The 16945-nt window shown below is 37.5% G+C and overlaps 1 protein-coding gene across 5 annotated transcripts in view; it reads right to left on the reverse strand.

Annotated features, from left to right (window-relative positions):
* Window positions 1–341: 341 nt before the first annotated feature.
* LOC108140906 (neurotrimin) overlaps window positions 342–16945 on the reverse strand; it is a 39007-nt gene continuing 22403 nt past the window's right edge. For all 5 annotated transcript variants that reach the window (XM_017263957.2, XM_017263955.2, XM_017263956.2 and 2 more), the window contains 7 exons: window positions 16523–16708; window positions 14370–14562; window positions 13859–13987; window positions 4982–5101; window positions 3802–3972; window positions 3264–3319; window positions 342–3109 (listed from right to left, as the gene is read on the reverse strand). In XM_017263957.2, coding sequence (XP_017119446.1) covers window positions 2735–3109; window positions 3264–3319; window positions 3802–3972; window positions 4982–5101; window positions 13859–13987; window positions 14370–14562; window positions 16523–16708 — 1230 coding nt within the window. In that variant the 3' untranslated portion in view covers window positions 342–2734. The remainder of the gene's footprint in view (window positions 3110–3263; window positions 3320–3801; window positions 3973–4981; window positions 5102–13858; window positions 13988–14369; window positions 14563–16522; window positions 16709–16945) is intronic.

A 16945-nucleotide genomic window follows, 5' to 3' on the forward strand; every position in this document is an offset into this window, starting at 1 on the left:
ATTGAGAAAAAAGCACTGACAAATTCACTCGGAGAAAAGAGGAAGAAATATTTAGAATATATATTAGCAAAATATTTTAATTTATATTTTTAATGGATTTTTCTATATTCAGTCTTGAGTTTGATTCACTTCATAAATTGCTTCGAATTGTTTGGTCAAAAGAGATTGACGTGAGGACCACAGGTTATTTTTTTTCGCTACAAATCGTTAAATCATTTACAAGTTTACACATTATTAATATATTTCTGGTGTTTATGCCACCTACCGACCATTTCAATACTTACCCCAAAAATGCATTTATAAACTATTTAACAGCTACCGAGTACCATTTCAATTAAAAATTGATTGTAAGCTTATTAGGTTTCCATAGGTATTTCTCTTTATTTTTCATTTTTTTTCTTTCTTTTTTTTTGGGGGGTTTTTTCGATTGCGCGTTTTGGAATATTCAGTTGTATAATCAGATTTTACAGTACAAATATTTATTTTCGCTCATTTCTTATGTACATAAACACAAATCCAACTAAACGCTATTATATTTTTTTTTAGTTTGTTGTTGGAGAGTCGTGGAATTTCGCATTATTACGCAGCAAACTTTCGTTTTTGGGTTTTACATCTTGAAATTGTTGGATATTCGCATTGCATTGCATATGTAGTTGTCAAATATTTTTATATATTTTTGTTTATGGTTTATCTTTGTATGGCTGTAGCGTAGACATTAAATGCTTTATGATTTGAATGGTTTTCTGGCTTAGTTTGTTATTTCTTAGGTTTTACTATAGTTTAGTTTGCCTTTTGTCTTTTTCCGCCTGCAATTTCCACTAATTTTAATTTTCTTTTTAACAACGTCATCGCCTGGGATTTCGTTTGTTTAAATAAATTATTTTCATTTGCCTTACTCGTGTAGACTAAACGTAACTTTGATTTGCTAGGCGATTACGTTACACTGTCGTACCCGCAAAAAAAAAAAAATATTCCCTATATTTAATTAATTTTATTTTATTCATATATCATTATATTTAAAATGTATTCCTTCCCTATTTTCCCTTTGCATACATTTCTTATTTTTGGTACGTATATGAGTCAGAGTACATCTGAGTAGTCAGCGTTCAAATAATTTTTACTAGCCGGATTTTTTGGGGAGCGGAGTTGGATATGCGGATTATACATATGTTTGGGTATTACAGTATTTCTTCGGATATGAACACACACATTTTACTTTGGTATTTACCTCTGTTTACTTTCGCCGCACACATTTCTTTATTGCGAGTTGCTTTTGATGCTTTTGGCACACTTATTTCTGCTTCTTCTGATTTCCTTTTCTTTGATTTACATTATATTTAAACATGGAATTGAGCTGAACACGCACACATCAGTATTAAATATACATATACGTGGGGACTATGGGTGGTTTTGGTGTGTGTGTGAGTCTGGATGTAGTAAATGGAAATCACAAGGTCTTGACACGGAATTTTGAGTGCCCAAAAAATATATTTATTCTCTAGCGATGTTTTTAAAGAAAATTATAAACTATTAGCCATACAGTAAAGAAAAATATATCAATTTAAAGGAATTCTAACAATTGTACATGTATAATTTTCTGGCCAGCAAACGTTTACAAAAACGGAAAAAACATTCCTTATTCAATTCGGGGAGCTTAAAATTTAATAATACAAGTAATTTAAACAATATTAAATTTGCAAAAACATAAATTTATGTCGAAATGTCGAAGTTAATTCTGGCAATGGTATCTATCGGGAATGTAGAAATTTTGTCTTGTGAAGGTACAATTTGTTCACAAATCTAATAAAGGTTTATTAGTTTTCTAGTAATAGTATTGAATGTTAAGCTAAAACTCACACGCACACTTTTAAGGAATTCCAAAATTGGCTTAAGTCTAGGGTCCGCAATTAGTCTTTTGAGCCATGAGAACGACAACGAATGACAACAAAAGGGTTTATGACAATAATCATTTTTTTTTTTTTTAACGAAATATGTCAAGATCACTAAGGGTAAATATTTACAGTTTACGGTTTGCAAAGATCGTCTAAACATTTTCTTTTTAGCCACAAAATTTCCGTCTCTTTGAGCTGGCCTTAAATATATGTATATACAGAACTCTTGATTAAACACTTAATACATATAGATATTTATGTTTCTTCCAGAAAACCCAACGAATTAATGCTTGAATAATAGCAAAATAACTTCACTTAATATTTAGACATATAGAAATATCCGTATCAATGTCATTACCGTATTAATTATTTATAGTACGTAAATACCCTTTTACAGTCGTACTTTTTGTTTAGTTCGGAGTAGCTAAAGCCATTTTAAAGAACCGAACACCATTTAATCTCGATATTGTTTATAGTTTATTTTTCTTTTGTGGGGCTGGGGTTTGCTTTTCATCCATTTCATCATTTTCCACTAACGAGGTAACATTTAAACGCGTTTTATTTTCCACTTAAATACGACACTTTAGTTTCTCCTTCCTCCTTTTGATTTAATATGCATTCAATTAGCCCTGTCCCCTTCTTGCTGCCCCCCCTCCTAAGTTTGCAATTAGCATGGGCGTAGATGATTAGCCCTAGGGGTGGCATCCTCGACATCCCCATTGATTAATGCTCTCTTTTTCCTGGCTTGTGTGCTTGTGGGCATGAAAACGGGTGGTGGGGCCGGGGTCTTTTGCATCATAATCTTGTTTGTATAATTACAATTGAATTAAGCTATAATAATCTTACTCTGCCGACTCTGCCAACTCTGCCCGTCTCCAACTCCGCGTTGATCTCTGCCAGCACATCCTCCACTTTTCCGCCTGGCCATCCATGACCTCGTCCTCATCCTTCTGCCCATTCAAACTCGTTTCCTTGGCCTTCTTTTGTCCGCCACCTTTTGTGCGGCAGGACAATGTGGGCCCGGCTCTCGCCATCGCCGCTAATAATACCAATAAAGCTAATAGAAATGTCCCGATTAGCTGCATTGTCCCACGGACGAGGAGCGGGTCACTCCCGCTGGCCGGGTGCTGATCCGGAGCCCTATCCTTGTAGAGCCTTCCGTTCTGGTTGCGTGACCCATCCTCGCTGCGCGTGTCCTTTTGCACCACCTCGTTCTTCTGCGGGGCGAGACGAACGAAAGCGGTTTTTGTTTGATTTGATTGTTTTTCTTTTCTTTGCCTTTCTTTTTTTTTTTTTTTGGGTCTGCTCAAGTTCTCTGAATACATGTGTTCTTGAGCTTGAAGGGGCTTTTATGTGGGGGCCTCAACTTACCGACACTTCGTTGAGATCATCGTCGCGAAGGATTTTCTTGCCGGGACGCTCCATTTCTGGAAATACAACGTCGAGAGAAAAGACAGTGCTGATAAATTATATATGTTTTTATAGCAGTTTTTCATACTTAAAAAAAAAGAAAACGAAAAGTTAACGTTTAAAAACATAATACTAATAATTAATTAGCCATTAATCAAAGCCAAAAACTTGCACGAACCCATTGTACTTTTAAATAAACCTTTAAAACCTTACACATAAATTAAAATCCTTTTAAACAAATACTTTTTGTATGATAAGTTGGCAGATTTATCGATGGCATTGCTATAACTAAGTAGACAGAATAAACATTAATTTTCTATGCCGGCCAAGTTATTATAGTATATTTATATTTGCGCCACTTTCCCCTTAGTCATTTGTAATAAAATTTAAATTAAAAAGGATTAATAGAATTATGTAACTTTTGAAAGCCTTAGTATAGAAGTTTTCAAATAATTTGTTAAAATAAAGTCAATCAACTGATTTGTGCATTATTGCTTACCATAAAGTCGGATGGTGCCCTCGGTGTCGCCGATGCTGTTCTTCGAGATGCACTTGTAGCCACCGAAATCGCTTGTCTGCAGCCGCTTGATGTGCAGAATCATCTCAATGGCATACATATTATTCTCCTTTTCGGTGAGCGCGTAACGATCGCCGGCAATAATCATTTCACCTGTTCCCGGGCCAAAAAAAGTTAAAAAAAAAGCACAGAAAAATCGAAATGAGTAACGATGAAAACGAGTTGTGACGTGATGCGATGTGATGCGATGTGATGTGATGTGATGTGATGAGTTGAGTTGAGGTGAGACTAAAGTCATGAATACGAAGCAGGGAATCGGGGCAAATGAGCTTGGGTTTAAGTGAGGAGAGGGGCTCTAGGAACACGCCACTGATGAGGACACGAGCCAAGCCTCATGGATGATGACATTTCAGGCATTGCCGTCGAGCGTTTTACGTTTGCGTTGCGGCGCCCGTCACGTTTGCAATATACGTCAAATGCACTTGACAAAAGAACCATCCACCCAAGTCCCCTCCCCCATTTGGGCTTTTCTCCGCCAGCCTCTCCACTCTTCACCTATCCGGGTGACGACAGAATATTTGAGCTTCGAACACGAACCAAATAAAGACGAATTGCGGTGTTGAAAGGTTTATAAGGTTTGAACTAGTCCGAGTTTCAGCTCGAGCAGATGCTAAATGAAAACTTCAATTCGTTGTCACTACCCCCTCACTCGATACTCTAACACACAGGTTACAAATTAATTACAAAAAAAATAAAAAAGGACATAAAAATAGAACATTTTAAAAATATTTGATGATCAAAAAATTTTTTCGAAATGGAAAACCATCGAATTTAAACATCCATTTAAAAGAAAAAATATTATAACAATTTTAAAATAATAACAATTAATTTAAGTTTAAATAATTAGCTTGTACATGAATGAAGAACATTATTGAATGTCTCGTTAAAGAACAAAACATTTTTTCGAAATGGAAAATCATCGTACCAACATATAATTGAATCGTTTTAAGAAATTATTTTTTTAAATATAATGTTGAATATATTGGAAATATATCTCATGCCGTAAAAAATCTTAAATATTTTGAGAAAAATGAGCAGGAAGTGTATGAAAGTTGTTCTAGGTGGGTTAAGTGGATTTTTTCGTGGCGTTTTTCCGACTTACCATTCTCGCGCTGCCAATAATTGATAGCCTTCGGCGATGCCTCGACATTGCAAATTAATGTGACATCCGTGAGGACCGGGGCGCCGACCAATTGATTTGGCACTTGCACCAGCGGATGAACTGCGAAGGAGAAGATGGAGCGAATGGGGTTGATTAGTGGGGGTTGCTACTCCGAGTGGCAGTGGCAATTGTTCAGCCATCAGTGGCTGTGACCTTGCCATCCCTGGGCTTAACCCTTAGCTGCCCCCGCGGACTAGACTGGCAATTAAGCTGGCCACAAGGGAGCAAAGTCAAACTTCAAACCCTTTTGTTCGACTACAGATTCCAGCTGTGATTTTCTCGCTCCACGGTTTGTTGCTTTTTTTTGTTGTAGGTTAATGGCAGCGCCAGCAACAACAACTGATACGATTTTAATTGAAAATGAATTATTTTGTTGTTAGAGTGAGAGCCAACAATCCAGGCCAGCAATCAGGACCCGGCAGCAGCATCCATCGTGATCGCCCAGTGGTCGGTCAGTGGCAAATAAAACGAGCAAGCAATCTTTCCCATTTTTTCTCAGACTTTTCCCTCATTTTTCCCATTTTTCCCCATTTTCCACTTCCTATTAGGGATACACTCACTCATCTGGGGCTGGGAATTGGCTTACTCAGCCAGAGGATGATGGTTCCCGGAACGGTTTAATGGTTCCCCTATACAAATCGACTGTGGGAGGTAGAGTTATAGAATGATTAGGGGTCACGAACTTTTCTGTTATGTATTAATTCATATAAAAAATGATTTTATTAAATAAACTTTGGAAATTAACAATTTCTTAAAGATTTTGAAGCCCTTTGTTTCTTTAACAATTCGAGGTTTACTTTTACTCTTTTAGAAATTCAAAATTGTCATAAATTGGTTTGTCAACTCCCGCATTTAAACATTTATCTAACACATTGAAAAGTACTTAAATTTATTGGTCCGTCAAAAGCAGAATTGGAATATTTTGTAATTGTATTAAATCGTTCAATGTTTGTTTTTATACCAAATATTATTCTATGAATTAATCAAAAAAATTAAATTTGGGTGTCTTTAAATATTTTCTTTGCTTAAAAATAATTTAAAATTTTATGAAACGAGTTCGTCAAAACACAAACGTAGTATTCTTCATAAATATTCACTCATAAATTAATGCACTAGTCACAATTATTGACTTATTATTAAAAAAAAAAAGCACCTTTACCCATGTTTTAGATTTAAAATATAAAAAGTAGTCTTTAAGTGTAGTGTTTAAAACTTTATATTTATATAGATATAAATAAGCAATTGTATTTATGTTTGGCCTTAATTTAGTTAGAGCATTTAAAGTTCGCCAAGGTCAGGCGATTAATTCATGGGGTTTGCCCTTTGGAGCTTTGCCATGTTGTTGGTGTCGTGTTAAGATATTTTTTCGTTCATTTTCGATTTTTTTGCAAGTTGTTTTACGTATTTGTCTGCTTTCTGCTTTCTGCCCCTTTCACCCTTGTCTTTGACGTTGTCTTGCAGCCGCCCCCGGGAGCCCAGGAGGAAAAGCGAAAGACCAAAGGACCGCAGGCCAGAGCCACTGACCATCATTGTTTTTTGGCTTTTCAACTTTGCTGTTACAACCCACTGCGCAGTCCTCTTTGGCTCCCTTTCCCCTCCCCCTCCGCCCCTTCCCTCCGAGCTGCATTCAAGCGTTCATTATTGGTCAATTTATTGGATTTGTGCATGCCGCACTCTCGGCACGGCTCCATGTGGTGTCCGGAATTGCTGTCCCTCTGTCCGAACGGTCGTTTCCCGATTCTTCCCCGATTCTTCCCCGGAATAGTGCAGCATATGTCATGTGCTGTCCGCAGAGAGAGTTCGCCCATATCGCCCAATTCCCGCTTCAGCCTAGGACTTATTGAAAATTCAATTTGTCCTAATAGAGCTTTCCAGCAGCTGGCATATGGCAGGCAGGGCAAGAAAAAGAAATTTCAGCTACTTATAACCAGATTAAAACATCAAAATACACAGATTGCCTAATTTGTAAAATAACAAGTATCTTTTTTAAATATTAAAAAAATATAACTTTTGTTTTTTAGAAAAACGTTGCCTTTGATTTTCAGAACCATCTTTCTGTAATATAGGCAAATACAAGGCGATTTTCTAAAATCAATGGCGATTGTTTTATAATTATATATAATTAATATATTTTAGAGTATAGTCACAGTAAATAAAGGAAAGTCATTGCAAAAAGAATGTTTCAATGTGCCAAAAGGATTTTATTTTTATACAGTTTGTGTTCCCATTTCTTGGTAGCTTTTAGTACTCCGCGAGTGAGTCATTAAATCTATCCCGAATCGGTGGTGCTCTCGGTTGAGCTACTATCAGTGGAGCTATCAGTGGAACTGCTGTCAGTGAAGCTGCTATCAGTGGAGCTGCTGTCGCTGGAGGAGCTATCGGTGCTAATTGTGGTGCTGTCAACCAAACTGCTCTCCGTGGTGGTCAACCAAGGTCTGGGGCGATGTGGACGACAAGGTCGTGGACCCCATCTACCAGGACCGCCGAAGCCGCCATCGAAACCTTCTTGGCCGCCAAATCGGCCAGGTCCTCCGAAGCCTCCGCGACCACCAGGACCTCCGAAGCTTCCAGGACCGCCAAAGCCTCCTCCGAAGCCATCTCCACCTCCACCTCCACTTCCACCTCCGCCGAATCTTCCCACGCTGCGCCCACCACCGCCGCCACCGCCGAATCCACGGCCACCACCTCCGCCGCGTCCTCCGCGTCCTCCACGTCCTCCACTTGCACGTCCTCGACCGCCACCTCCTTGGGCCACGACCACTGCCACCAGGGCGAGAAGGGTAATTGCAATGTAGGCACGCATTCTCAGACTTTTGCTCCAATCGCAACTGATTTGAATTCTCTACGCGATGCCCCTTTTATACCCAAAAACTGTGACAGAAACCAAGAATCCCCGTGACGTCAGAGCCTTCTGTGTGCTTAGCTGAAGTCTCCGAAGAATGGAGAATGGCCAGAGCTACCCAGAAGAGCCCAACTCGAGGAATTCTTCGCTTCTAATTATTCGTGTCTCTCTTGTTTTCTTCCCTCGTGTGGCAACAGCTGGCCCATGTTTGCATTAAATCCATTGTTTCTATTCTCATCTTAAATGTTTGTCTGTGAGATGATTGTGAAGCAGAAGGGGGAGATTTGCAGACATTTACGCAGATTCCGCATATGATTAATAGGTAAGCCAAAAATTAAAAAAAAAATTTAAAATTTAAAACTTTGCTTAGAACAGGAACAAGGTTCCTTACATTTTATTTCATTTCTATAATGGTTTAGAATTACGCTTTTAATTTTATTAAAATCGAAAAGCGATATCATATAATTGCCAAAAAAAACGATCAAATAATTGAGCTGCAAATCATCATAGCTTCAATGTAAACATACACGCAAGTCAATCATAATTTTAATGTTTTCATGAATATTTAATTTTTGCAATAGCAAATGAATGCCGTTCGATTGGAAATTTTGTTACGAATTCAACGGTGTATGACATTCCACATTTTGACCATTATTTCCCAGGGTTTTGACACAAAAACCAAGTTTTTAATGTGTTTTTTGTGATTTTTGGCGATTTTTCAAACAAAATTATTTCTGAAGAGTCTTTTTGTTGTAACTTTGGCAAAATAAGACCCAAAGTCAAAAGAGTTGCTATTTTGAAGAGCTAGCAACCTATACCATCCGTCCCCGATCGATCTAAAACAATAAATTTTGTTTTGACACAAAAACAGAATTTAGAAAGACGTTTTTTAAAAAAATTATTTTTGTCCAAGTTTCTGGATTTTTTGTAAGGGTACATCATCATTTTTTGCAGAAATTTGAAAATCTGAAAAAATTTTAACTGTGAATGCCGTTCGATTGGAAATTTTGTTACGAATTCAACGGTGTATGACATTCCACATTTTGACCATTATTTCCCAGGGTTTTGACACAAAAACCAAGTTTTTAATGTGTTTTTTGTGATTTTTGGCGATTTTTCAAACAAAATTATTTCTGAAGAGTCTTTTTGTTGTAACTTTGCCAAAATAAGACCCAAAGTCAAAAAAAATGCTATTTTGAACAGCTGGCAACCTATACCTTCCGTCCCCGATCGATTTAAAACAATAAATTTTGTTTTGACACAAAAACAGAATTTAGAAAGACGTTTTGTAAAAAAATTATTTTTGTCCAAGTTTCTGGATTTTTTGTAAGGGGGTACATCATCATTTTTTGCAGAAATTTGAAAATCTGAAAAAATTTTAACTGTGAATGCCATTCGATTGGAAATTTTGTTACGAATTCAACGGTGTATGACATTCCACATTTTGACCATTATTTCCCAGGGTTTTGACACAACAACCAAGTTTTTAATGTGTTTTTTGTGATTTTTGGCGATTTTTCAAACAAAATTATTTCTGAAGAGTCTTTTTGTTGTAACTTTGCCAAAATAAGACCCAAAGTCAAAAAAAATGCTATTTTGAACAGCTGGCAACCTATACCATCCGTCCCCGATCGATTTAAAACAATAAATTTTGTTTTGACACAAAAACAGAATTTAGAAAGACGTTTTGTAAAAAAATTATTTTTGTCCAAGTTTCTGGATTTTTTGTAAGGGGGTACATCATCATTTTTTGCAGAAATTTGAAAATCTGAAAAAATTTTAACTGTGAATGCCATTCGATTGGAAATTTTGTTACGAATTCAACGGTGTATGACATTCCACATTTTGACCATTATTTCCCAGGGTTTTGACACAACAACCAAGTTTTTAATGTGTTTTTTGTGATTTTTGGCGATTTTTCAAACAAAATTATTCCTGAAGAGTCTTTTTGTTGTAACTTTGCCAAAATAAGACCCAAAGTCAAAAGAGTTGCTATTTTGAAGAGCTAGCAACCTATACCATCCGTCCCCGATCGATCTAAAACAATAAATTTTGTTTTGACACAAAAACAGAATTTAGAAAGACGTTTTTTAAAAAAATTATTTTTGTCCAAGTTTCTGGATTTTTTGTAAGGGTACATCATCATTTTTTGCAGAAATTTGAAAATCTGAAAAAATTTTAACTGTGAATGCCATTCGATTGGAAATTTTGTTACGAATTCAACGGTGTATGACATTCCACATTTTGACCATTATTTCCCAGGGTTTTGACACAAAAACCAAGTTTTTAATGTGTTTTTTGTGATTTTTGGCGATTTTTCAAACAAAATTATTTCTGAAGAGTCTTTTTGTTGTAACTTTGCCAAAATAAGACCCAAAGTCAAAAAAATGCTATTTTGAACAGCTGGCAACCTATACCATCCGTCCCCGATCGATTTAAAACAATAAATTTTGTTTTGACACAAAAACAGAATTTAGAAAGACGTTTTTTAAAAAAATTATTTTTGTCCAAGTTTCTGGATTTTTTGTAAGGGTACATCATCATTTTTTGCAGAAATTTGAAAATCTGAAAAAATTTTAACTGTGAATGCCATTCGATTGGAAATTTTGTTACGAATTCAACGGTGTATGACATTCCACATTTTGACCATTATTTCCCAGGGTTTTGACACAAAAACCAAGTTTTTAATGTGTTTTTTGTGATTTTTGGCGATTTTTCAAACAAAATTATTTCTGAAGAGTCTTTTTGTTGTAACTTTGCCAAAATAAGACCCAAAGTCAAAAAAAATGCTATTTTGAACAGCTGGCAACCTATACCTTCCGTCCCCGATCGATTTAAAACAATAAATTTTGTTTTGACACAAAAACAGAATTTAGAAAGACGTTTTGTAAAAAAATTATTTTTGTCCAAGTTTCTGGATTTTTTGTAAGGGGGTACATCATCATTTTTTGCAGAAATTTGAAAATCTGAAAAAATTTTAACTGTGAATGCCATTCGATTGGAAATTTTGTTACGAATTCAACGGTGTATGACATTCCACATTTTGACCATTATTTCCCAGGGTTTTGACACAAAAACCAAGTTTTTAATGTGTTTTTTGTGATTTTTGGCGATTTTCAAACAAAATTATTTCTGAAGAGTCTTTTTGTTGTAACTTTGCCAAAATAAGACCCAAAGTCAAAAAAAAATGCTATTTTGAACAGCTGGCAACCTATACCATCCGTCCCCGATCGATTTAAAACAATAAATTTTGTTTTGACACAAAAACAGAATTTAGAAAGACGTTTTGTAAAAAAATTATTTTTGTCCAAGTTTCTGGATTTTTTGTAAGGGGGTACATCATCATTTTTTGCAGAAATTTGAAAATCTGAAAAAATTTTAACTGTGAATGCCATTCGATTGGAAATTTTGTTACGAATTCAACGGTGTATGACATTCCACATTTTGACCATTATTTCCCAGGGTTTTGACACAACAACCAAGTTTTTAATGTGTTTTTTGTGATTTTTGGCGATTTTTCAAACAAAATTATTTCTGAAGAGTCTTTTTGTTGTAACTTTGCCAAAATAAGACCCAAAGTCAAAAGAGTTGCTATTTTGAAGAGCTAGCAACCTATACCATCCGTCCCCGATCGATCTAAAACAATAAATTTTGTTTTGACACAAAAACAGAATTTAGAAAGACGTTTTTTAAAAAAATTATTTTTGTCCAAGTTTCTGGATTTTTTGTAAGGGGGTACATCATCATTTTTTGCAGAAATTTGAAAATCTGAAAAAATTTTAACTGTGAATGCCATTCGATTGGAAATTTTGTTACGAATTCAACGGTGTATGACATTCCACATTTTGACCATTATTTCCCAGGGTTTTGACACAAAAACCAAGTTTTTAATGTGTTTTTTGTGATTTTTGGCGATTTTTCAAACAAAATTATTTCTGAAGAGTCTTTTTGTTGTAACTTTGCCAAAATAAGACCCAAAGTCAAAAGAGTTGCTATTTGGAAGAGCTAGCAACCTATACCATCAGTCCCCGATCGATTTAAAACAATAAATTTTTTTTTGACACAAAAAACAGAATTTAGAAAGACGTTTTTAAAAAAAATTATTTTTGTCCAAGTTTCTGACTTTTTTGCAGAAATTTGGAAATCTAAAAAATATTTTGGATTTCTTCGCCGAACGTTTAAATAAAATGAGCTTCCTTGATTAAATAATTTAAATTAGGGCTGTCGAAGGCAAATCGGCGGGATATCCTTAAGTTTTCACACCCACTTGGCGCGAGTACCCAGCGAAAGGACCTTCAAGGAGCCATTTAATTTTCTGATTAGAATCAATCAAGCCGTTGGGTGAAAAGTGCGCTAAAGCAGACGTGGGTGACTTTGAAGCAACGCGACTTTTCCCCGTTTGTCGCACATATGGACCTTTGAATTGAAATTCCGGGGACCAAGAGGTGGAAGGCATCCTTCGGAGCCACGTTAAAATGGAAATGAAATGACTGAGGAAAACGAAAACGAATTTGTGGCATAGATAAAATAAAATCAAAATGAAAATTAATTCTTGCGGCAAGAATCAGCCCGATGTGTTTGTGTGCGTGGCTCACAGTGGCGACCGTGTCAATATAATTTTCAGATACGATCTTTGGGTTTTTTTTAGCCAAGCTTATGCTTTCCCCCCACCGATCATTTCATTTCTGCAACTGTTTTGACTTTTTCATTTAAGACAGTGTGAGATATATAAGAGGCCCGTTATTAATTATATTTTAATTCGGACAATATATATATATCGCCGTATTCAAACATTTTCAAAATCGATTCAAAAATCCAAAAAAAAGTACTGCTTGCTCTTAGCTTGTAGTAGTGACCTTGCAGTTCGGCAGATGGCGCCACCTAAAACCAGCTTGTTTTCTGGGCGCATATTTAGTTTGAAATTAATAAGTTGAGCAACGGCTATCCAATAGTCGACTAGAGCATTCCTCATTGTTTCTGAATTCTTTCGTTCTTATTGCTTTCCCGCTTACCAAATTGTGGTCGCTTGAACTTTTGCCCCTGTTGGCAATTTCATTAACTTTAATGCGGAAAGGTAGAACAGTATGAAGGGACTATGAGGCGCTTGTAAGTGGGTCTTCAGGGGGTCGAACCGGGGGGGCGTATAGTGTGGAACTGCCCTTAACAATTACCACTTCACATGAGACCCACACCCACCAGCTCACATGAGTTTAAAGTTTTACTGCAGAAACGTGACGTTGCGTTGCCCCAAGAATCACTCTTTCCTCCGCACACACTTTCCACTTTGCCAGTCCGTAAAAATGCCCCTTTGACCCCCCCTGTCCATTCTTCAGTTTTTGCGCTCCCTAATGCATTTGGAAAGTTTGCTGGCCACGTGAAGGAAGCTGCCGGATATCGAAACGGAAACACTTGCATTTGCCGCCGCTGCGTTATTGCTGCGGTTCTGTTCCTGTTCCTGTTCCGCTTCCGGTTATAGTAGTTTGCTTCTGATACCGGGCTCCTCCTCGTATGGATGCCCCCTTCTGGAACACGCACATCACATCCGAGCCGGGCTATATGTTACCATTATGATTATTATGCGGCATTAGCTGCCTTCAGCTGCCATAAATCAGGGCATTTTCTTGGCCAACAGCAGCAGCAGCAGGTGGCGCCACCCATTTATCATGTATCATATATGGACGTACCAATATGTATATACAATTGCGGTCATAATAATAGTATCGCGACAATGCAGTACCATTAAGGCATAGAAAAAATTAAAATATATACCTATGTTCATACGGATTTTTATATTTACATCGTTTAGCTAAGAGTATTATTTTCACAGAAACATAACAAAGTTTTTCAAAGGAAGCTTGCCAACTTTTTTCGATTGCTTCTTAAATAAACTAAGAAACCACTGTTATTTTGACCGCAGCTGTATCTAACTATGGCACTAAATGTAGAGAGGAATGAGCATAGAGGGGGGTACTCACAGTGCACCTGTAGCTTCATCCGCTTGCTAACCGTCGGCGGCACTCCATTGGAGGCGATGCACATGTAGGCGCCCATTTCCGATCGCGTGATCTTTGACAGCGTCAGCATTTCGCCCTCCACCGATTGTGCTGTGGAAATATATATATTTATGTATAGCAGACATGTACATGCGGTCGGTTAGTCAGTTCAAAGTGGTGTTCTGTGTGAACCCAAGGTGTTTGAATCCTTGGGTGCATGTACGGTTTCGTGCTTATAAAGTTCGCTTTAAACTTTAAATTGTTTGAAATACTTGAAATGCATTTCGCAGAACGATAAGTTAAATTTGCTGGTAGACTTAAATATAAGATGCGTTTACTTTGCATACTATATCTGAAGGACTAAAATATAAATTCAGACTTGTTTCCCTTTTTGAGCTGTTTAATCTACTTTTATTTTTATCGGTAAATTAATAACTTTATTGTTTTGCGCTCATAATCAACATAGGCAAATCCTCGGGTTTTTTTTGCTTACCTTTCGTTTTCTGGTGCGAACCGTTGCGGGCAATGATCTCCCTTCCGTCCTCGCGTCGCCACGTGATCTTGGGTTTGGGATGACCACGAGCTCGACATACGAGTTTGGCGGATCCACCCTCTGGAACCATCATATCTCCAGAGGTTTCTTCGTTGATGATGTCTGGCGGGATGACCACTTCTAGGGTGGCGGTCTGCGGGCGAAAAGATGTCGGGAGCATTTATTAATTTCCCCAATGATATGTCGAAAATCACGTATACGACCGGTTGCTTATCCTAGATAAGGGATCTAACGCCCACTACCCAGATGATTTTGGTACAAACACTGGGTCTGTCAATTAATAAAAATTTACTTTTAAGTCGAATGAGCCCAGAATTTTTGGACCAACATTGGATTTCTTAAGCTTGCTTAATTATGTTCAAAATTTTTTTAGCTATGCTCTAAGGTTAAAAATACAAATGATTTTATATTGAAAGAGTTGTTAAATAGATTAAATATCAACAAAACACATTTTAATCGTTGCGCTTTTTGTTTTCAACCATTTAACTATTAACAGCAATAAAAGAGCAATTTTAACGAGTATTGGTCAACATTTTAGCTGCACTCTGCGACAAATTGTCGTCTCATTATAAAACCCAGTATCCTGCACCTTTTTTTCGCCTTTTTTTTATCATTTGTTTCATTTTGCGGTTGCTGGCTGCTAGCAACAATAACCGAATTGCTGCTATCATTGTCGTTGTCATTGTCATTGTTCTCGCTGCAGTTGACAGTTGTGTCATAAAATAAAGTTGACGTCACAGGAAAAAAAAGGAGAGACTGGCTGGCGGAAAAGAGTGGAAAACCCCAAACGAGCCAAGCGCGAAATTTATCCGACAGTGGGTAAAAAAAGGCTTGAAAGCAGGACGGCAACCGAGAAAGCTGGAGAAATGTCAAGCCTGTTTGCTTTTTATTTGTCTCATATTTGCTTTTCACTCAATTCGCTTTGTTAGGTTGATTTTATTACAAGCCGGCGGTTCCCACCCTCACACACACACACACATACCCACACCAATACCCACACACATTTTCTTCATCATCCTTGCAGCATAAATGAAATGAAATTGAAAACGCAATCGTTTTGCACATGTCGTTTAATGGTGGGGTGGTGCTGCATAAAAAAAAAACTCAATTCAACTCAGCTCGACTCGAGTAACGGCAAACGTCGCACACACATAGGAAAATTCCCCCCGGAAAATTCCGAAGGAAATCTCTTCTCTCCCCACCCTCCCACCCTCCCACACACACACACACCCACATAAGCGCTCTTTGATGACGTCAACATTGCAACGGCGTTGTGTTTGTTATTTATTTTTGTCATTAAAGCGCTTCATTGTTTATATATCGTGTTTAAATGTCACCCCATACACACACACACACTCACTCTCGAGGGAAAAAAATGGAAAGAAGGACGAGGCCTGGATATACACACATGCGGAGGCCAAAGAGGGAGCCCCGACATTCCAGGAATAATTTCATTATACCCCCACTCTTCCCGGAATTTATTTCGTTGGCCCTTCGGAAAGGGAACTGAAAGTTGATAGCTTTGATGCTTTGTTAGTTTCAAGAAATTAGGCTGCAGCAAAAAAATAAAAGGCTTTCAAGGGAGATGCAAATACTTGCTGCCTCTGGCTATAAGCCCCGAAAAAAAACCAATTGCAAGAAGTACGTGTATTGCTTTGCATTATTGATTTAGGCCGACATTTTTTTTTTGGAAGAAAAGATGTTTTGAAGCACATTGTACCACTTGTCTTGTTTTGTTTACTCTTCAAGAAGTACATCACATAGCCAGTTTGATTTACTAATTTTGCCTTTCACTTCGACTTATGACAAGAAGGCGCCATCTGCTGGTGGCGTTTTTATTTTGTAATTGGCTAACTATTGACAATATCTTTCTTCCTGTTTTTTGATTTGGTGCACTGAAAATTCCAATAAAAAGGCATGGCTTTCTGGCTTTCCTTTCACTATTTCATGTCTCTTTGTGGTTAGCCCCATGCCTCCTTTGTTTTTGTAGTGTAACTAGGTGTGTGACCATTAGTATAGTCACGTCAGCGAACAAATGATATGTTTTTCCGGGGGAGGTCATTGAGTACCCGCACTGGAATCGCAGCACTCACCTGCATCTTCATGGGATCCGTGTTGACTTGACACATGTATTTGCCGGCATCCTCCATTTTGACGCTGCGTATGTTGAGCGTCCATGTGTTGTAGTCGTTGTGCTGCACCGATAATCGATCATTGTTGGTTATCACGTGCTCGTGTATGGCCAGGATTGCCTTGGCATCGGCCTTAATCCAGGCGACCTGATGGTGCCAGTTTGCCAAATGGAATCGGGGCGGTGTTCGGGGGAAATCGGGGGAAATCGGGGGAAAGCGGGGAAATGGGAAATGGAAGCGGGGATAAAGGGATGACCATTGTTGTTGTTGAGTTGATGACAGCGTCGGTTTGAATGTGCGTGAGTGGGTGTGTGTGTGTGTGAGTGTGTGTGTGTGTGTGTTGATAAAGACAACGGTTGGTCGTTGTTGCATGTCAAATTGTTG

The sequence above is a fragment of the Drosophila elegans genome, unplaced genomic scaffold (genome assembly GCF_018152505.1).
Source record: "Drosophila elegans isolate 14027-0461.03 unplaced genomic scaffold, ASM1815250v1 contig_149, whole genome shotgun sequence".
NCBI classification, from domain to species: domain Eukaryota; kingdom Metazoa; phylum Arthropoda; class Insecta; order Diptera; family Drosophilidae; genus Drosophila; species Drosophila elegans.